The 21473-nt window shown below is 52.7% G+C and overlaps 1 protein-coding gene across 3 annotated transcripts in view; it reads right to left on the reverse strand.

Annotated features, from left to right (window-relative positions):
- The window catches only part of ASAP2 (ArfGAP with SH3 domain, ankyrin repeat and PH domain 2), a 127977-nt gene that overhangs the window by 16744 nt on the left and 89760 nt on the right, over window positions 1–21473 (reverse strand). For all 3 annotated transcript variants that reach the window (XM_058668301.1, XM_058668300.1, XM_058668302.1), the window contains exons 13-18: window positions 18338–18386; window positions 18071–18237; window positions 15357–15490; window positions 6624–6718; window positions 1520–1709; window positions 638–723 (exon numbers count right to left, since the gene is read on the reverse strand). In XM_058668301.1, coding sequence (XP_058524284.1) covers window positions 638–723; window positions 1520–1709; window positions 6624–6718; window positions 15357–15490; window positions 18071–18237; window positions 18338–18386 — 721 coding nt within the window. The remainder of the gene's footprint in view (window positions 1–637; window positions 724–1519; window positions 1710–6623; window positions 6719–15356; window positions 15491–18070; window positions 18238–18337; window positions 18387–21473) is intronic.

Below are 21473 nucleotides of genomic sequence, written 5' to 3' on the forward strand. Positions count from 1 at the left end.
GATGACCCAAGTGCTTGGTAGGTGCTTGGGACCCTGCGCTCTCAAGGGAGACCTGAAAAAAGCTCCTGGCTCCTAGTTTTGGACTGGCCCAACTCCAGCCACTGCAGCTATATGGGGAGTGAATCAGTGGACACAAGATCTCTCTTTCTGTCTCTCCCTCTGAAACTCTGCCTTTCAAGCAAAAAGATAAACTGAAGCAGAGAAAGAGGAAAAGGAAGAGGAAGATAAAGATGATGATGAAGAAGAAAAGGCAAAAAACAACTTCTTACCCAAAGCAGCCAGAGTCCAGAGCTGGGGTGCCCAAAGCAGGCATCGCTGCTCCCCCAGGGCACCTACTGCTCAGGACGCTTTGCTGGGTTTATACGCCAGACCCACCATGGGGGCAAGGTAAGAAACGTACCTGTGCCCGGGTGCTGATCAGCCACTTGTAGTTGGGTCTTCCAGACATCACTAAGCCCAAGGGTTCCCCTCTCACTTCCAGAGCTGCTTTTTTTTTTTTAAGATTGCCTGAAACACCCCTACAGCTGGCCACCCCTGTTGTACCCCAACTCCCGGTTGGACCTGCACAGGGAGCTTCTTGGTAGTGTGTCTCCCCAAGAGCCCTAGCGGTCATGACAAACACCTCAGGGACACTCACCTGTTCTGAACCAGAAAGTCCACAATGTGGAGAGAAGTCCGGTCCACAGATCTGACAGCCAGGTGCAGCGCTGTCTCATCCGGCTCCTAGAAAAGCAAGCAGAGCCTTCCAGGACCCCGGCTGCAGCGACCAGCTTGTGTCCAGCACAAGAGAACTCACACACTTATCTCCCCTGATTCCTCAGTCCTTTCCCCCAAAGCTCTCATCTCTGCTCTACAAACTCTGTAACGCTGTGAAGCTGGAGCTCAGCAGGTGGGCGAGGAGAGGATGGGGCGGATTCCAGGTGGGCAGCAGCCCAGACAGCTGGAGGGGGGGGAGCACCCACAGAACAGGCCATGAGGAGCTGTCCTCTACCCACCAGAGCGCTCCCCAGAGACAGCACCAGGAGGGGCATGGCCCATGCACAGCCCTGGTGTGCCCAGGCCTGAGGCGAGGACCAGGGCAGAGATCTTCCACCCCCAACCTTGGTGCTGCCCAGGCAATGAGGGGACAACTCCCTGGGTCCTGGAGAAGGGCTCTCTGGTGGGAGACCAGGTGATAGAGTGCCGCAGGGTGACAGGAAGCTGCTCAGCCGGACCCGCTGCCCATCTCAGGACAGGAGTGTTCTTGCTACAACAAACACAGTGTGCATGAGCTGACACTATTTGTTCTACAAAGCAAACCTGAGTATCACACTGCACTCAGGAAACATACAGCCAGTGGCTGCCGGAAAGACAAACTACTGGTTTGCTCCTGAGTATCACACTGCACTCAGGAAACATACAGCCAGGGGCTGCCGGAAAGACAAACTACTGGTTTGCTCCTGAAGAATGCAGAGCTGTGTCCTTAAGAGGACCACGCGACCCTGGCCACAGTCCCCTACGGCTCCCCCCACGCCCTTACGTGTCCGTTGGCCAGAGGGATCTTCTCGGTCAGGTCCACACCATCGGCACAGGCCTGTAGTAACCCAAACACGTCTCGGGCCTTGACGGCCTCACACAGGCTATGTAGCTTCGCCGCGTTATCCATGTGTTTCTTCCTCGCGAACCTCCTTTCAATGTACTTGGCCGTGATGTAGTCCTTCCTTGCGTTCCTGAAACCAGACAGGCCTGCCATGTCAGGCCACCTACCCCCCACACTGAAACAATACTGGCAACAGTGACCACAGAGACCTAGAGGTCTCAGCCTTGCGCCGGAGCAAGGGCCAGCAGCCCAGGCGGCCGACAAGTGACACACTGGATCTCTGCTGTGTCTCCGTCCTCCCAAGGTTCTGTGTCCTGAACTCACACACATCTCCGTGCCTGTCCTAGTGGCTCCTCTGCTGGCTGGCTCTACCTGCCCCACCCTGCACTGACACCTGCTTCCTGATGGCCCCTCTGTCCGTCCATGAGAGCACAGGCCACACATCTTCCTGCGGATGCTGTGCCTGGCATAAGAGGACAGACATCCTGAGTGCTGAAGGCTGGGACTTGCATCAATGCCTCACTAACTATAGGGCTCAAGCTTTCCAGTTTGTGAAAGGAACATAACAGAACCTCCTAGAGCTGTGAGGAGCTGAACACACACAGCTGCTGAACAAACCACAGGCCTTGGGGCCTCAGAAACAGCAAATAAACTTAGCGGCCCACAAGCCAAAGGTGGTGCAGGTTACAGTCCCAGCCACGGTAAGACAGCAGGTGCAGTAAGTGCTAACAGGCTTGTTGCAATCGAGTCACAAATGCCAAGCAACAACCCAATATATCCACAAGCCAATGAGTGAAGAAATACAAAACCAAGGTGGCTAGCACCACGGCAAGGTAGGCTAAGCATTCACCTGAGGCATCAACAGCCCACAGGGGCACCAGTTCACGTCCTGCTCCCTACCTGTGGCCTGGGAAAGCAGCACCCATGTGGGAGACCTGGGGACGCTCCTGATTGGCTCAGCTCTGGCCATTGTGGCTATTCCGGAGAGTGAACCAACAGACAGAAGATCTCTCTCTCTCTCTCTCTCTCACTGTGTGTCTCCTCTTTTCTCTATAACTCTCTTCCAAATAAAAATAAATCTTTAAAGCAATACTCAACTGAGAATCATTTGGTAATGAAAAAGGAGCCTGCACGGACATGTGGACCAGGCTAGCGGCACAGGACCAGGTACTGCACGAGTCGACAAATCTAGAACATCTAGGAAAGCAACTTTTTGGACAGAAAGTAGTTCAGTGGTTTTAGAGGCCCAGGGTGGGGAGGAGAGAGGCTTGAGTAGCTGGTAGCTAGCAGATTTTGTGGGTGACAACACTCCTCCACAACTGCAGTGACGGTGACACCAAGAAGGCCAAGGAACTGAGGGGTGACACTGCAAAGTGGGCATGGGCTTACCGAGTCAAGGTTACCACAACAGGACTGGCAGGAAAACAGATTCCACTGAAAATAGTTCATTACAAAAATTTTTTTGGGTCCATGCAGTGGCTTAGCGGCTAAAGTCTTTGCCTTGAACACACTCGGATCCTACATGGGCGCTGGTTCTAATCCTGGCAGCTCCACTTCCCATGTGGCCTGGGAAAGCAGTCGCGGACGGTGCAAAGCCTTGGGACCCTGCACCCGTATGGGAGACCTGAAAGAGGCTCCCGGCTCCTGGCTTTGGATTGGTGTAGCTGCAGCCTTTGCGGTCACTTGGGGAGTAAATCAACGGACGGAAGATTTTCCTGTCTTTCCTCCTCTCTGTTTGCCTTTATGATAAAAACAAAATAAATCTTAAAAAAATTTATTTGAGAGAGAACACAAATCTCATCACCTGCTGGTTCAGAGGCCTGCCATGGCTTGGGTTAGGCGAGGACAAAGCTGGGAGCAAGGAACTCAATCCAGGTCTCCCACCTGGGCGGCTGGGACCCCATCACCTGATCACTGCAGCCTTACAGGGTCTGTGCTAGCAGCAGCTGAGCAAGCCTAGGCACGCGGACAGGGGGTGTGGGCATCTTAACCTCCAGGCCAAAAGTCCAGCACAAGAAAACCATGGGAGACACAGGGAGGCTGAGTACAGAGAAGCGTGTTGCACTTGGGGCGTATGGCCAGCTGTCAGAGTACTCAACACAGGCCATCAGGTACCCAGATCTCTAGTTGCCTCCACCACCTCCCGATGGGTGGCCATGAGCAAACTCCCAGTCTGTCAAACAACAGTGAGCGCGTCCCTTTCAGGGCTGCTGCAGGACTGGGTAAGGACACATTTCCAGTGCTGGGAGCGGAATCCTGGAGCCTGGCTCAAGTTCTGCTCAGCTGGCAGTGTGTGGAGGGGGCCATGGTGGCCTGGGGCACAGGTAGCCTGCGTGGTCAGCTCTTCCCAGCCCGAGCACCGCCCCTTCCAGCCTACTCCTGGGGCTGTGCCTGCTGCACCTGCATTCGTACTGCTCAGGCACTAAGCCCTGCAGGGCACCAACTCGGGGTCCTGGCTGTGAGGCAGCGCTGTCCTGGGGGCTCTCCAGTTCTATGCTGATGCACAGAAGATGGCCCTGTTCTGGGGCCCTTGCCGCCCACATGGGAGACCTGGATGGGGCCACTGCCACCATCCGGAAGATAGCTCTCTTTGTCTCTCTCCTCTCTGCCTTTCAAAATAAAGAAAAAGTGCACTGGTCATCTGGCCAGGGCTGGGAGTCCTTTGTGGGCAGTGTGGGCACAGCACCCCCTGGATCACAGCACCCCAGAACTCAGGAAGGGAGCCTGCTCTGCAAACGCAATCCACCTCCTCCTGTTTAAAGGCATGGCTCTGACAGCAAAGCAAGGAACTTAACACAATGGCACATTTAGTGTTCAGAGGCAGGGACACAGAACGCACAGTAGGTCTGAATCACAGAAACAGTCCTGGCCCTAAACAGGCCCCAGCTGGCCGTCCCTGCCTAGCACCACCCACTCGGCACCCCCAACTCCAGCTGGGGAGGTGCAGCCACTAGACCGGGCTGCAGATGGTGTCAGCTCTAAGAGGGAGCTATAAAGCCCACGCGCCTAGCAAGCAGGCACTTTCCCCCGCCTGTCAATTCATTCAATATCTGCGGAACAAACAACATAGCAAGTGTGGTGGGGAATAGGAAAATGAGTAGGCAGCTGCGGTCTACCAAAACACCACCAATCCACGTGAATACCGAGGTCTCAGGGAATGTGGAATCAAGTGTCAAGAGCCAGAGTCCTGGCTGCGGGGCCATGGAGACATGGGGCGAATGGGACATTGTGTCATCACACTGACTGTAGCTTTAAGAAGGCAGGTGGACGTGTAGCTTCTGTTCAGTGCTGCAGGGGCTGGGGGTGGTCACCACACAGGTACAATGTTCTTACGCAAAGTTTTTAATTTTTATTTTCTTCCACCTGTTCAGAAGGCAGAGAGTGAGAGAGATCTTCCATCCATACGTTTGCTCCCCAAATGTCTGTGCCAGTTAAGGGCTGGAGCAGGCTGAAGCCCAGAACTCCATCAGGGCCTCCCATGTGGGTGGTAGCAGCCTGCTGCCTCTCAGGGTGCACCTTAACAAGGAAGTTGAATTCAGATGGAGCAGTCAAGGCTGGACTGGCACTCAGGGCCGTGGGCGCCCCAAGGGACAGGTTAACCTGCTGGGCAGCAGGACCCCAAGCATTCACTCTTCAGAATCTTCCAGAACAAACAGGTGCTCTGACTTGTAAGGTGTTACCAGCACTTGGAAGGAATTACTACACACTCTGCTCACTCAGCATGCAGCAGACAAGAATCCCCAGTGTAGGGGACACACAGAACCACAGGCTGTCCCTCCCAAGAAGGGTCACATCCACCCCAGGGAAGGCATCAACTGGAGGAGAGGCCCCTTGGTTTTCAGGGGGTGGTTAGTCCACAGGGTACTTGTGTGTTCTCTACTGCCCACCCCAGCTGAGCACCAAAACTACACTGACTGATTTCCCCAGGGCATACAGGGGGCGTGGGCTGTTTTTCCACAGGAGAGGAAACTGGACCTGGGGCCAGCGGAGCTGAGCAACTGTCCAGTCCAGTGAGCAGGCGAGGCTTGAAGCCTGAAACCTAGGCCTCCACCCACAGAGGAGCCTTCCTCCTGGGGTCTACAATCACACGAGTCCAACCCCTCAGGGAAAGCCGCAGCACAGCGCTTGCCCAGACTTGAACATGAACTGGTTTTTATTTGGCACCTGCTGGAGGGCTCAGCCGTGATACCTGATACCAGGAAGCGCCTCTGGGGCACACAGCACAGCCCGTTTATTCCCACCAGATGTCCCTGACCAATGCGCTATTCATTTTCAGCAGCAGAACATAGCACAACAGGGGGCCTGCAGCCTCAGGTTCCCCAAAGACATGCCCCAGGTAACACAGATCCAAGTTCTCAGAGCTTACCAAAGGCCCAAACATCCCCACCCATTTAAAAGGCCGCTTGAGATCTTTCAAGGGGGACCTGTGTTGTTCATTTCATTTCAGGTTGACTCCAAGGAAACACTGTCTCTAATTCCATTTTCATACATTCTCACTTTCCCCTCTCTTGCCAGAACACATGGCTCCACCCTGACCACTTAAAAGCATGTGCTAGCTCTTTGTTTAACTAGCCCGGTGACCTCTCTGTCCTTCCGTCTGCCTCGCTTCACAGCAGCCCACAGCAGGCCAGCACGCTGGACAGGGCCAAGGCCGCGGGCAGGCAGTGCACATGTAAGCCAGCTAGTCTCCCGGAGGACCTCTGCTTTATTCGCTGAGACCAGCAAGCAACTTTCCTGCTGTAAACTGTGGCTCAGGGAGCCAGCTGCATGTGTGAGAAGGCCCAAGGCTTTATGTCAACAGGAAAACAAATAAAGTGATTGCTGACCAAAGTGAAACACGTTCTGTGCCCTGACAAGGATGCCGAGCCAGGGCATGGAGGATGGCCGCATATCCATTACAACAAAGTTCAGACTTAGGACTGATGTAGAAGTGACGGGGGCAAGTGCCAAAAAAGCCACAACTGAGGTACCCCAAATCCTTGCCTCCCTGGCACCCAGGTGCAGGTCCCTGCAGGGAGGCAGGGGCAGCCTGTGCCACACTCACATGTCGCTGCCTGGGCTGGGCTTGACGGAGTCCTCGGCCGGCAGGCAGCACTCCATCACCTCGTTGAAGCCCGCATTCCCGATGTTCTTGGCGAGCTGCGGAGACAAAATGCAGGCTCAGGGTCTTCAATTATTAACACGCAGTCCAGGCGGCTCGTGATTTATTCAACAGCCACTAAGAAATACAGCAGTCAAGTGGTTTGCTTTTAATGAAGACAGACAAAGCCCAAAGCCCTAAGGTACCCACGGAATTAGAGACTAGAGGCGACGGGCCTTTTACAGGGGAGCACTCGAGTGAATGCTCCCGAGGGTCCCTGTGGGGACAGTTAAGAGCCGGGATTGGCCTGCTGTCAGTTTCCACCCTCTCTATCCTACCCCCTATGCTCCACTGGAGCGAGTCCACCGCATAGCCCATCGACAGCCTTGATGTATGCCACCCACAGGGCCACTAAGCCAAGACCCGGTTCTGCCGCTGACTCCATGACACCACAGCAGCCTCTCTGAACATCCAAGCATGCATGAGGTAAATGTGGACGGCCCCCAACTCACAGGGCTGGGAGGAAGTGGGACCACCTGGGTGGATGCACTCAGCAACCTGAAGCACTAGAGAGCGGCTGACGTCTGAGCTCCAGGCTGAGGCCTTGGTGTGCCAATCCTGACTGTGACACATGCACACACTCTGGAGGTGGGCGACACGGTCCACACCCCACTACCCTGGAAACGTGGTGCCAATCTTGAGAATGAGTGGCTGCAGCAGCAGACAGGCTCCTGAGAGCAGGGCCACCTCACCCTGCTCCCAGCCTGGCACAGGTGCTTTGAGAACAAGACTTGTATGTTCCCATTTAGCAGGATGTATGTGTAGAGTCCAGGACTATCCAGTATCTCTACAGGATGATTGCAGATGCCAGGGGAGATCTGGCTGCACCCCAACAATCTTCTCTAGTCTGGCAGGAGTGGTGGGGTGTGGGGACCGACTCACAAGATCAGCTTCCTGGCGGCACAGCTCTGCAGCTGTGAAGCGGAACCATTGTGAATAGACAGTGGAAGGACAAAGGAAACAGGCGACAGGGCCTGTTTCGAACGACAGCTGACAGTCAGTAGTAATTCCAGTGAGCCTTCCTGGTTTGACCTTGCACTTGAGACACATACGGAACCTCCCGATGCCTCCCGATGGCCCAGAGCATCAAGATCACCCCACCTTCCTGCTCAGTCCCACCTGGAGGCCTCCAGCCCACGGAGCAGGGGAGGCTGCAGTTGTCTCCGGACAGGCTAACTGTCGAGACAGCACACTACTTAAGGTGACAACTGCCCAAGCAACCTGAGCTCAAGGGGCTGGGAAGTCTCAGGGACAGCCAGGCATGCTCCAATGCCTGCCTCACGGCCCAGTGCAGATTCCATTTCCTGAAGGTGTGTGCCAGAAGCCACGGCAGTCTGCTCCACCAGTGAGGGGGCCACCCTGAGGCCTCCCAATCCGTGCAAGCAGATGGGAGGTGGGAAGAGAATTCCTCTGGGAGAGGAAGCTGCTTCCCGTCTGCTGCACTTGGCTGCTTTACCAGGAGCCAGCTGGTGCGGGGAGCCTCTGCATCCATGCGTCACGCGTATCCAGTGCTGGCGAGCCAAGCCAAGCCCTGGCTCTGCCAGGACCAGCGCTGCTTCGGCCAGCAGAGAACCCCTCCAGACTTGCCAACAGAAGCAAAAGTCTTTGCAGTCTGCCAGAGGCTGCAGGGCTATCAAGAAAATGTGCAAATGTGAGGGAGAGAGCAGTGGCAGCCCCCGGGGGCCTCGAGGTCAAGTGCCTTGCCCCGTCACTCAGCATGCAAAGGCCACCCTGACACCAGGCTAGATCTGAGCTTGTGGCCAAGGTTGGAGTGTATCAGACCCTCACGTGTGCCAGGCACTCGGCCCAAGCTACCACCTCGGTATACAGCAACTCTGTCTGAGGAGGCAGATGAACCAGGAAGAAACATTCAGCATAGAGTCGGGAGCAAGGTCGAAGGGCAGGGACACCAGGCCCAGAGGAGCAGGGCAGGCAGGTGTCCCAGCCACTGCTTTGTGTGGGTAAGCCTTCCTCACTGATGAGGGACCGCAGACTGTTCACCCTGGCACCTGCTTAGCAGCATCCACAGAGCTCCAAGACTCACCTAGATATAATTTGAGTGTGTGGTGGAGGTCACCCATTTTCATGCTTTCTCGGTGGGGGAACTCAATCATCCTGACATTTCCTGCCGTCCCTGCTGGGAATGAGCCCAGGAGATGGGGACAGGCACAGACGGGCTGCCCCACCCACTGGTTCAGTGTGGCTGGGTGGACCTCCTCAAACAACACACTGGGGTCTGTCCCTCCAGCTGTGGACCTGGGCACTTGTCCACACTCAGCAGGTGGGCACAGCTATCAAACCCGGGACCTACCCATCCCGCTGTCCCTTGCCAACAGGAGACCCAACTCCCGATCCCTACCTATTCACTTGGCTACCAACAGGAACATCCACATCAGGTGTTGTCAACGGGGCCTCTGAGAGCCAGCAGGGTGGAACACACCCTTGGCCATGTTGCAACAAAACTTCGGGCCAACAAAAGAGCTGGGCTGGGTGGCCAGCGCTAGGGTTTAAGTCAGATGTGCCGCTCCCAAGGCAGCAGGGAGTAGGAACAAGTTTACGTGGCATGTTTTTAGCTGAGCTTTAAGAATGTCTATTTTGGGGGCTGGTGTTACAGCACAGCACGTTAAGCCACCACTTCCAGCGTGGAAATCCCATACTGCAGAATGCCGGTTTGGATTCTGGTTGTTCTATTTCTGATCTCCATTTCCTGGTAATGTGTCTGGAAAAGCAAGAGAAGCACTTGGGCCCCCAACATCTGCATGGCAGACTAGGCTCCTAGCTCCAGCCTGGCCCAGACCCAGCTACTGTGGTCATCTGGGGAGTGAGCCAAGGAATTGGAGGATTCATATTCTGTCACTTTTCCTTTTCAACCAATAAGTATTTCTAATATTTTTGTAAACAACCTATTTTGGTGCGTACTATTTTATGAAAGGATTGCGGCTTTTAAAAGCTCAGAGTTGTGATTTTAAAGAAAGCCCGGGAGGCAGCCTCTGGTTTCCGAGGGTCTGAAATCAATCCTGGTTCAGCTGCCCCAGGCGAGTCCTTTCACTCATTTAGGTTAGAGAGCATCCGCAGAGACCTGCAGCCTTCCTGGCCATGTAGACGCCAGCTGACAGGCACCTTCATCCTGCCCTAAGCCATCTCCGCCAGCACCTGCGGGCCCAGGTGAGCAGTAGCTCTCAGCTGAGTTGGCTCCTGGTCCCTGGTCTGGCTGCACCCTGACCTTTCCCCTTGTTATCAACTTTCTGGGAAGGGAAATGGACAAAAACGAAGCCACCAGGTGCCAAGCTAGCACATATCTGCTCTTAAGAACACGTGCTTTTCAATTTGATGGAACATTGCAAAGTTTTTAATGTCAGAATATCACAATTTCTTCTACAAACATCAGTCAAGTTAGAGGAACCAACAACAGGACGCTCACAGTCCACAGCTGTACTAGCTCATTGGCATGTCCTGAAAGAATCAACGCTGGAATCATGATCTTCCATGGCAACAAGGAAACTCATTTACCTTTTCAAAACGTGTGTTTACTACAGGGTCTCCTAAAGGCAGCTTTGCTCTGAAGTCTGCAGGCGTTTAAGATGACACAGTTCGCCAGGAACATCAAATTACTACGCCAACTACTCGATTTCTGGTTCACTGAGTAAGAAGTAATTCTAAAAAGCAGGAAGACTGAAGAATAAAAGATTACCGGTAACTAGCCATCATCATACAGGCTGGTAAAACCCATTTAATTGAGGTGGAAATTATGTGGCTTTGAAACAGAACTGAAACAGAAACTGTGAGGTGGCCAGAGTTCACCACCCAAGGGAGCTGCAGAAACACACACTTGAGAACAGAGCCGCTGACCACACGGAGTACATGCAGCCATATGGGAACACAGCAGTGATGAGCCAGAGGGGGAGCATCTGCGTGTTTACAGACACAAGGCCAAACGGAAAATGAGCACGCAATCCAACCAGCTCGGCTCGCGGGCCACTCCACCTCCCTCCCTTGTTGCACCAGCACACGCCCACAGGAGAGACCGTGGCAGTCCCAGCAGCTCCCGCACAGCGAAGGGGACAAGGGACAGGGCAATCTACAGAATGCATCTGAAGAGTGGCTGATGACCCGTGCTGCTAAAGGCGGGAGACCTATTCATTGTGGAGATTCGCCCCCTGAACCCAGACCACTAAGCATTCAAGGACTCCGAATCTCACTCTTGGCAGACTGAATGCAGCAGAAGGCAGACACAGTGTGCCTGGGGAGGAGTGAGGCCTCCACCCTCATCTTCCTCTTCCTTTAGTGAGTGTGGCCTGAACTATGTGAGTACAAAGTTCTGTTAGATCTGTTTACCAGAGTTGGTTCCTGTAACATGTTTGCTCATACAGCTGCTCGGAGCCTGGTAACTGTTCCCCTAATTAATCCCTTTGATCTATTGTTAGAAGCAGCTTATATGCTATTGTTTGGTTAATTTTTTTTTTAAATTTTCAATTTTATGGTACAATTTTGTAGAGACTGGGATTCTCCCCGCCAAGCTCCCACCCCCCCGACAGATTTTCCCCACATTGCTACGATAGCATAGTCCTTCATAAGGAGTCATGATTCCATCAGTCTGTTATTTAAGTGTGCCCCAACATTGCTGGTACAATGTCAGACAGTCCAGCATCCCACTGTCCACACATTTCCAACAGCTTCACTGGGAGTCCATCTTTGATTTGGAAGCAGGGATACATATTGCACTGTACCCCCACATCTGGATATGGTAGTCTCCATGTTTGGTTAACTTGTAACTTTTACCAACCTGCTTGCTTTGCAAAAAAAAAAATGGTATAAATTGCCCCAGAAAAATTCAATGAAATGTGAATTGGTTCATCTTGCCTCTGGATCCCCAGTGTCCCGAATTTCTTCTTGGTGAGGACATCACACCTCGAGTCCCGGTCCCCATTGGAGGGACCACTGAGAGATTAAGGAACTCAGCCCAACAGAGAAACACAAAGAAACATTTCTCCAGAGAAATGGCACAAATGGCCAACAGATAAACCAGACAGCCAATCAGGGAGAGGGACATCAAAACCACAACGAGGTATCAAGGTCACACCTGTTAGAGCGGATGGAAGCAATGGCTCTGTCAGTGAGTCATTACAGCACAGACTGCAGGCCTCGAGCAATTCAGAACAGAAACGCCCTGGGATTCAGCAACCCAGCTACTGGTTGCGTGTACATCGGGGATGTGAGGTCACACTCCAAAGATACCATTCAGGACAGCCAAAAGATGGAATCAACTCAGAGTCCATCCACAGAGGAATGGATCAAGAAAGAAGGGTGCACATGCATGGTGGGATACTGCTCAGACTCCCCTGGGGACCTCCACAATGAACCAGGAGGGCAGCATGCTAAGTGAAATCAGCGGAAATCATCTCAGGGCCTGCGCAGTGCCTCAACAGGCTAACCTTCTACCTGCAAGGTGGCACCCCACATGGGCTAGGGTTCAGGTCCCGGATGCTCCATCTCCCATCCAGCTCTCTGCTTATGGCCTGGGAAAAAAGCAGAGGATGGCCTGGGTCCTTGGGACTCTACACCCATGTGGGAGACTCAGAAGAAACTCTTGGCTCCTGGCTTCAGATTGGTTCAGCTTTGGCTGTTGCAGTCATTTGGGGAATGAGCCAGAGGGTCTATCTCCCAGTCTCTTTCTCTCTGCAAATCTGCCTTTCCAATAAAAAAAAAAAAAATCTTTAAAAAGAAAGAAGCCATCTGCAGCTCCAGAGGCCAGGGACAGAACTGTGGTAGCCAGCAGGGGAAGGAGACATGCTGGTGCAAGGAGAGGGCATGCCATCTGCATGGCGGGGTGGTGTTCGCAGTGGCTGTGTAGGAACCAGGGTGCCTGAGAACTGCTGGGATGAAGTCTAAGGTTCTCCCCACAGAACATTTTTTTAATGTGTTGAGACAATAGGTATGTGAACAGTTTATTCCACACTGCACGTGCTATACCAAAATACCACACTGTCCCCCATAAACACATCCAGCAAAAACAGAATAAATAACAACAACAATCTCTCTTTGCCACAGTACATGACTGTGTCACATGGCCACACTGGCATTTATTGGAAGGATGAGAACACTGCTGTGCAAACAGCTTGTCCAGGCTGTCCCCACTGAGTTCCTCAAAGGGGGGAGCCAAGGCCCAGCACTAACTATGCTCAAAAACACTCTTTGAGCCTAGAAGCCCAGGGCCTGCTCACGGCTCCCTGAATCAGAAAGGTATTAGGACAGAACAGCCAACCGGAGGACAGTTCATGGAGCCTCCCTGCACAGCCAGGTGTAAGGATGGGGAAAGTGTTTTCCTAAAAGGGTTTTGTTAAAATCATCTTGGAGGTGATAACAACTTTGGCCAGTAAGGGTACCGCTCTTGCCAAAGGCCTGATGTGATTTCAGACGCACACGTACATGCAGAGACAAGTGCCAAGACGTCAGGAAATCCTTTGCTTAGGAACCTCCCGTCTAAGTGAGACAAAGTAAGGAACTGTGGAAGCAGGTCCTAATGACACTGTATCCCCTGTCCTGGCCCACAGGAACTGGGGACTGTCCACCTCCTGCAAGCCACCAGAGGACTGGTCACCATCTGGGCCCAGGCAGAGGGCACCTCCTCACAAGAAGCTCATATGTTGGTGCAAAAACCTTTCATGAGCCATGCCTATCTTTTTCACAATCCGCACGTCCCATATGGATCTCAAAAATGTTTTGCACCAACATAAACTTTTCTATGAACTTTCTTAAGCTCCCTCACAAATTCCATGCAAATCAGTACCTTATGGGAATCATATAGGAAAACAGGCCTAGATTAGGGGAAGGGGAGTGGAAAAACCACAGAAGAAATTAGATTTCTCCAAATACCTACAGATAAGGGTCCAAGTCTGCCTGATCTCTCAAAAGGAGCGAGAGCTGTCGAAACTCCGAACTCTGGCGAGAAGAGACACAAGATAGAACCCCCTACTCCGGTCCACCTCTGCTGCTTTCTATTTAGCAGGCAACAGCATCTCGGGAAGATCATTCGGAATACTGTTTTGAGAAACATTGAGGAGGTTACACCAAAGATGGGAGTTAGGCTCTGACCAGCTCATGAAAACCAACTTCAATTTTCAGGAGCTTGGTAAGCCAACTCTTACACGTTGCTATGATGAAAAGTGGTGCTATGGAACTTCACAAGTTGGTTATATCAAAACAGAGGCATATGAAACTCAAAGACATAGCTTCCTAATAGTTTAATATATATTGTGAAGTAATCCGTCCCCATTGTTGGTACAGTCTGCACAATACACTCGTGTGTGCTTTCTAACAGCACACCCAGAATTCACATGAGTAGCTTGAATTTCGCCATGGTGGGAGAACTCAAGGCCATCGGGTTACCCTGAAGATCAAACGAGATACTGATAAAATGGCCTCCAAAGTGCATCATGCAAAATAAGCAATGATTTAACCTTGTCAGCCAATGCTTCCTATTATTTTTAGAAAACCAGTGAAAGCAGCACTTGCCATAATTCACCAGTGTTTACCAGCGAGTAGTTCGTGTTTCTGTGACATCACGCTGAGATGATCTCAACCACACCACCACCAACTACCCAAGAGTCCTCATAAACATGTAAGCACCTCCAGCATGTGCAACATCAACAACCATCACAGTGGGGAACCAAGAACACATGGCTTGGGTCTTGCCAAGTCTAGCTTCGTCTGAAGCTAAAACATCAAGGATGCTACTAACTAGCACGCTGTCTTCCAAGACCATAAAGGAATTTCTTGAAAAGCTGGGAAGATTCCACGAGACCGTTCAAAAGGCTTCATTACAAGTTCTGACATTGGACCCAGAATAGTCATCAATAAGATGTATGGCCCCTTGAGAGTCATATGGACCACAGCGATTGATTTTCTGTCAAGACTATTGCTCTCGACATGAAAATCAGCAGCAATCAATATCCACTTAGTATTTACAGTCCCAATCCCAGCCTCCCCAAGGAAGAGTTTGCATAATGCTTTCTCATGGCAGTGATGGACTCTGAAGTCAGCCCTGGAAGCTCACACCTCAGGAGCCAGGAGCACAGCCTGAGCCTGAGTCACACGGTAGGTCAGGGGGGCCAAAGGCTCAGGACCAGAAAGCTGCTTCACAGGCAGGGCTCCCCTCTCATCTCTCCACCACTGAGCCAAGAAGAAAGCCCCTTTCTGAGAAACAAAGGCCAGGCTCTCCCTCAAGGGGAATGTGGGCGGTAAGAGGAACATCTACAGTGGACAAGTGGTGACCACAGTTTTGGCAGACAACTTGCTGGTGACTCAAGAACATTCCCTCACTGTCTTTGGGCTTTGGTTCAAATGGGGTGAGTTGAGCCAAAGCCACCACTCTACCCCAATAACAGGACTCTTACATCAGCTGCCACGCTCACTTGGCTGGCTTTGAAGTCAAGTCCAGCAACACGAAGTCCACTGTGGCATGAGCAGCTGAGGAAGGAGGGAGCACCACCGAGCTCCTAATGACTCACATCCATTCAGCTACAGAACCACCGCTAGTCTGCTGCAGTGTCAAAGAAGCAAAATGGACTAGAATGTGAAACTAAAATCTTCATCTTTAGCTACTTATTTCCCATCTAAAATCAAAGGTTAAGCAGTTACCAGTAGCTCAGATGTCCCCAGTACATCCAAGGTAAGAGACTGCATCCTGGAGTAGTGGACTCCCAGCTCGCGGTGGATTCCGGAACACTCAATGCACGTCAGGATGCCCAGGTTGGTGGAAAGCCATGTGGGATCTGCCAAAGACAAGAGGCCTATTGCAGCCTGCATCCGGAAGTGGGTCGGGATTTTCTTGGCACAGCTGCTGAACGTCAAGTGGCGAACACTCATATACCTGCTGATCCCTGACAGCTGAAACCCTGTTCACCTGCAATTAACCATCAGTTTACACACAGGCACATGCCTGTGCACCCTCCTACTCTTTCTCCCTACCTTTCTCTTCCGTTAAGAGACAGGACCATTGCACAGAAAAACAAAGGATACATAGCATTGGAAAGACCATGAGTTCAAGGATGGGTCCCGAATACAAACTGCCCCTTCTCCACCCAATTCTAACAGCCAAGAAGAGCAGGAGAGAAAGGTTGACTTGCTCAAGTCTAGTACTGTAAGGGGAGTGGCCTTAACACATGCATGTCTATGGGCCCATGATGACAAAGAACACGTTTTCAGGACGCTGTCCGCAGCACTTGGGTGGCAGTGCAGTCTGCACTGGAGCAGCCTCAGAAACTAAACAGCATTTTCAGATCCAGGCCCACCTCAGAGGCCCGTGGCAGGCTTCTTGTTTAAAGATGGATGAAGTGATGGGCTGACCTACTTAATTACCCACTTCCTTACTGTGAGAGGCAGAGTAGAGCCACAGATCCGCCACCGACAGGTTCACTCTCCCAATGACCCCAACAGCCAGAGCTGTTGTTGTGTCTAAGCCAGAGTCAGGAACTACGCCAAGTCTCCCACGGGGATGGCAGGGGGCTCCAGCACTAGGGTCACCTTCCACCACTCTCCCAGGCACATCAGCAGGGAGCTGCACAGAAAGCAGAGCAGCGAGCACCCGAGCCAGAGTCCACGAGTTACAACTCAGGGCAGGGGTCTTTAACAACACGTAGCCCGGGCTGCTTCCAAGCTCACATCAAGTCGGCTAATGGGTGTGAGGCCGACAGGAGCTCAGAGCACAGTGCCTCCCTCACTGAAGGGTCCTCCTTCGTGTGCCCCGCACCCACCCAGACTCCAAGAATGCCAGACAGATAAAAGCAGAGGCTACTAAACAGGAATTAAAACTAAGATGAACTTGAGCACCTCATTACAGGATTCTTCCGAGCTGCAGTCACCTTAGGCATCCGCAGCCTGGGTTGCCAAGGCATTGCCAAGGTATTTTAAAATGCTGAAGGTCAGGGCCTGGAGCGTGGCCTAGCAGCTGAAGTCCTCGCCTTGAATATGCCGGGATCCCATATGGGTGTTGGTTCTAATCCCAGCAGCCCCACTACCCATCCAGCTCCCTGCTTGTGGCCTGGGAAAGCAGTTGAGGACGGCCCAAAGCCTTGGGACCCTGCATCAGTGTGGGAGACCCGGAAGAGCTCCTTGCTCCTGGTTTCAGATTGGCTCAGCTTTTGCCAATGCAGCCGCTTGGGGAGTGAATCTACGGACGGAAGATCTTCCTCTCTGTCTCTTCTCCTCTCTGTATACTTGTCTTTGCAATAAAAATATATGTATTTTAAAATGTTCAAATTAGAAAACACTTTACCCACGTTGGGAAAGACTTCTGGGCAGCTGTGCTGGCCCATCGGGGTCCACTGCGCTTTTGTGTGTGACCAGTGTAGGACTCCGTCACATCCATCACCCACCAACAATACACACAGCTTCAGTGCCTTCATCCACTCCCAAGAAAGGCAGGATGTATTATCATCCTGCTCTATGTCAAAACACATGGCTGAAGGAATCCAAGACCATGTACAGCCTTCAGGGTAACTGGAGCCTATGGCTCACCCATTAAAAAAAAAAAACAAACAACAAACAAACACGTGCCACAGAATCAGAGGGATGAAAAGGTGAACTGACCACTTCAGCCAACCCTCCATTTTCCTGTTGTGCGGCTTCCCACTGCACCCTAATTACAGCACGTGCACTCCTTAAACTTGAGACACTAGTTTAACAATGAAGCCACTGGGATAGGCTGCTCCCTGCAAAGCCAGAATCCCATACCAAGGAGCAGGGGTGAGTCCCAGCTGCTGCTAAACATGCCTGGGAGAGCAGGGGAAGCTGGGCCACATCCATGGAGACCTGCTGTCCATGTGGGAGACCCAGACGGAGCTCCAGCTTGGTCCAGCCTGAGCCTCAGACGTCATTTTGGAAGGGAACCAACGGATGGAAGTGTGTCCTTTCTCTACCTCTGTCACTTTGCCTTTCAAATAAATAAAAACGTTGCTGTTGTTCAAATAAAGAAATCCCTGAAGAGCTTCACCAGAATATAAACATGAGCACTCATCTCACAGAGCCTAACAGGTAGAAAGGACACACTCCTCCATTTCACAGAGCAAGAATGATGCCTAACGTGGCCGTGGTTCTTCCTCCAGAGCTGGAGGGCAGCAGAGAGAGGACAGCAGAACGCTGGGCAGAGCAGGCTGTGCCCCTCACTTCCCATTTCTCAAACCCTGGAATTTCTTGAGCAACATCAGGCTGTCGCGGCTGGGGCCTGTGGCCGTCGGGCAGTTCATTAGGCATTTGTGTCATGGGGTGGGCTGAGGCTGAGTCGCATTTCGCGTCTGAGACAGTGAGGAGCGAGGGATGGGTGCACGGGGTGGGGGTGGGGAACCGCGCATCACCTGGCGCCCCGCAGTCGCAGCACACGTCATTGCCCGGCATTCTGCGGACCTCGGAGATGATCTCCTTGGTCAGCTCCTGCACGATGTTGTTTTCCCCTGCGCTGTCGTCACCCTTGAACGCGTTGTTCAGCGCCTCCTCTTTGCTGTTCTGTAGCACGGACATCCAGCTGGAGAGCAACAGTGCGGGGTTAATCTCCTGTTGCCAACTGCCACGTCCCGCCCGCCACCAGGCCAGGCCAGGGCCACCTTCCCCTCCGAGGGACTCACATCTGACATTCCGGCTCGTCTTCGGCCTGGAAGTGGTACGTCCTGTCGTCTGCACAGAAAGAGACACTCTTTAGTTGCCATGCCAGAAAAAATCGCTTCTAATTTTTCTCAGGCACCACCTCAATGCTCAGCTGGGAAATGAGCCATCTGCATACAATCCAGCGGCTGCCTTCCGCTGTGTTAACCAGGGTTTTCTGACACAAATGAGCCAATCTGCCCAGCTCCCAATCTCAGTCTAAAGGGTACAGCTTCCAAAACACTGAGACTATGGGTTGAAAAGTATCACTACCCTCTCAGAAATGTCATTTAGCTATCAGCTGGCCCCCCCAGAAAAGATGACTACTGAAACCCTTGGAAGACAAAAAACCTTTCCTAAAACCTCAACAGGTTCCCTGGCTTCCTTAGAAAAAGATGAGCATGAGAAATTTGAAAATAACATGCTTAGGGAGGCTTATTTCACAAATACAGCAGAAAAAAGGGACTATTTCTAAATAATGGCCTGATGTAAAACTATGAATGCCCAAGCCACTGCTGGCCTGTGTGCAGAGGAAGGTGTGGGTGGGACAACTTGTGTGCTGTTCTGCCAAACACAGGTGGCCTCAGCCCAATGATCAAAATAGGGGACTAGAGCTGTGGCACAGTAAGCTAAGACTTCGCCTGCGGTGTCAATATCCCATATGAGTGCAGGTTCAAGCCCTGGATACTCCCTTTCTAAACCAACTTTCTGATAACAGCCAAGTGCTTGAGTCCCTGTACCCCCATGCAAGAGACCCAGAAGAAGTTCCAGGCTCCTCGCCCAGTTCTGTTCATTGTGACCACGTGGGGAGTGAATCAACAGATGGAAGAGCTTCTGTAATTCTGCCTTTCAAATTAAAAAATACAAAAATCTTAAAAACAACAACAACTGGGAAACACTTAATGAAAGACTGGGTGGACATTCTTCAAAGTGACAGGGTTCTGGAAGGTCGTGGGGGTCGATGGTCAATAATTCGGTGCAGCGTGGGATCCCGGCCAGCTCTACAGAGCAGGAAGCACATCCATGGAGAACTGCACGGAGCTGCAGGATCAAGGCGTTCACTCTGTGAGTCCAGTGTTAGGGCTGAGCCAGGCTGGGGTGTGCAGCGGAAGAGCAGGGCTGGGGGAACCTGGCAGAGGTTGGTTATTTTTGCCCAAGCACCCTGGGCCAGGTGGTTAGTCGACGAAGAGGGTAGACTTGGAGCTCCTGGAAGTTAGCTGGGGGGAATGCCAGCACCCTGGATCTAACACTGAGCTTCCTGCTGGCCAGAGCTGGCGGAGATGTGCAGGCAGCCTCTTCCTCTGGCCAGTTCTGCATCAACTGGACAACCTGGAAGCACGGCTCTGAGGACAGCTCCAAGTGAGAATCACCCTCCCACACACTCTCTGGAGATACCTAGATCACAGGACAGCTTTCAGCAAAGCAAGAGGGCATGGAGTGGAGAGCTGGAGCTCCACGGCGCTGGTGCCTGGCAGGGCTGCCTGCAGCCGAGGTTCAGGCCCTGGCCAGCCAGGAACAAGCCACATGGACCAGGAGAGTCACCAAGTCCCTCTGCGTTCATTCTGCTCAGGGGAATGGCCTGCTCGCCCCCGCGGTCCTGTTACCCCATCTCACCCAGTCGGCCAAGCCCCCTTCAGTCTGGGTGGACGGGTGGGTCAGTCTGAAGTTCCAAGGTTGGACAAAGCCCACCCTCCTCGAGAAGCCCGTGCTCGCTGAGCTGTGGATCAGAACAGGAAATCCCCACCTTGGGGACAAAGAGGAACTTGCAGAAAACAGCTGAAGACAGTGCTCAGCCTGCTTCTCTGCTGGCTGCTCTGGGCAGATTCCAAGATGGCGTGACCCAGCAAGGATCAGCCACAAGGGGTGACTCAGGCTCCTGGCAGACTCAGATCTGGGCCATCACTGTCGTCCCACTAGTCCAGCTGAAGAGGAAGAGGAGGATGTGAGGGCGGCGAGGCAGCTGGTCCCAAGCCAGGACGGCGAACATTGACCCCAAGTGCCCTGCAGGGAACCCTGCTCACACTAGATCTCTCGGCGTCAGGTGGTGGCCCCCGAATGACTTTCATGGCATCTGCCTGGTTTCCGGGAATCTCTACAGTACCCCAAAGCTACACCGCACTGTACTGCACAAAGCATTCTCACTGCTGATATCCCCTTGAGCGGTGATTCTGAAAATCTGAAAACCTAGAGCACTCAAGAAATCAGTGCTTCTGAGTGTGTGAGCTGGGACAGCCTGTCCCCTGGAGGAGCCCTTCCTTTGCAAGACAACAGTGGCGCCCAGCAACTGCACCTGGGACCAGGCTCAGTGAGCCCCTGGATGGCACAGTTTGCATTAGCCCCAGAAGGGAGACAACCTGCTATGCGTCAGGTTGCAGTTAAAGCACAGATGGAGTCTTGGCAAGTATTTGATTGCCACAGCCCTCATATGTGACCAATTTCTCCCACATCAAAGGGACACCACAGTCTGAGTCGGGTGCACGGGTAGCAGCAGTCCTGGGGTCTGACTGTTAGGGAGGAGGGCTGGGGAGGCCCTGCACAGGTGGCACTAAGCCAGGTCCTCTGGCAGGGACCGGAGGTAACCAAGCCCAGCCTTATGGGGTTAGCTGAGAATTCCTTGCTGTGGGGCACTCTGAGGGTAACACTGGGCTCACCATGGGTCATAACCTCAGAAGATGGAACACACCCACCAGCTCCCCCGTCAGTCCCTACCTCACTCCTTCACCCCCCAAACTCCGGCTTCACATCTCCCTGGAGCTTACTCTGATCACCTTCAATATCGCTTGTCAGTTCTCAAAGAGTTTCACAACCCCCTCCATGAAGGAGCTGACAGTAAGCCTGGCTGAGAAGGGGTACAGGAAACTGGGACATCATGAGACTGAAGCAGTGAAAAGTAACCTTGTAGCTTCCCAACCAGGCTAGAGCCCACAGAACAGAAAGAACAGGCACCGAGAGGACATCACCACGCACTGAGGTGGGAGGAACAAGCTGACGCGCCCGTGCCACCAGGCCACCAGGCCACCCCGTAACCAACAAATTCTAGTCTCTCAGGGGCGGGAGTCAGCGACCACTCAAGAAAGCCGTGACAACAGGCAGGCACTCAGGTGCTGAGGCAAGGAGGAT

This window comes from Ochotona princeps, chromosome 8, assembly GCF_030435755.1.
Source record: "Ochotona princeps isolate mOchPri1 chromosome 8, mOchPri1.hap1, whole genome shotgun sequence".
Classification (NCBI taxonomy): domain Eukaryota; kingdom Metazoa; phylum Chordata; class Mammalia; order Lagomorpha; family Ochotonidae; genus Ochotona; species Ochotona princeps.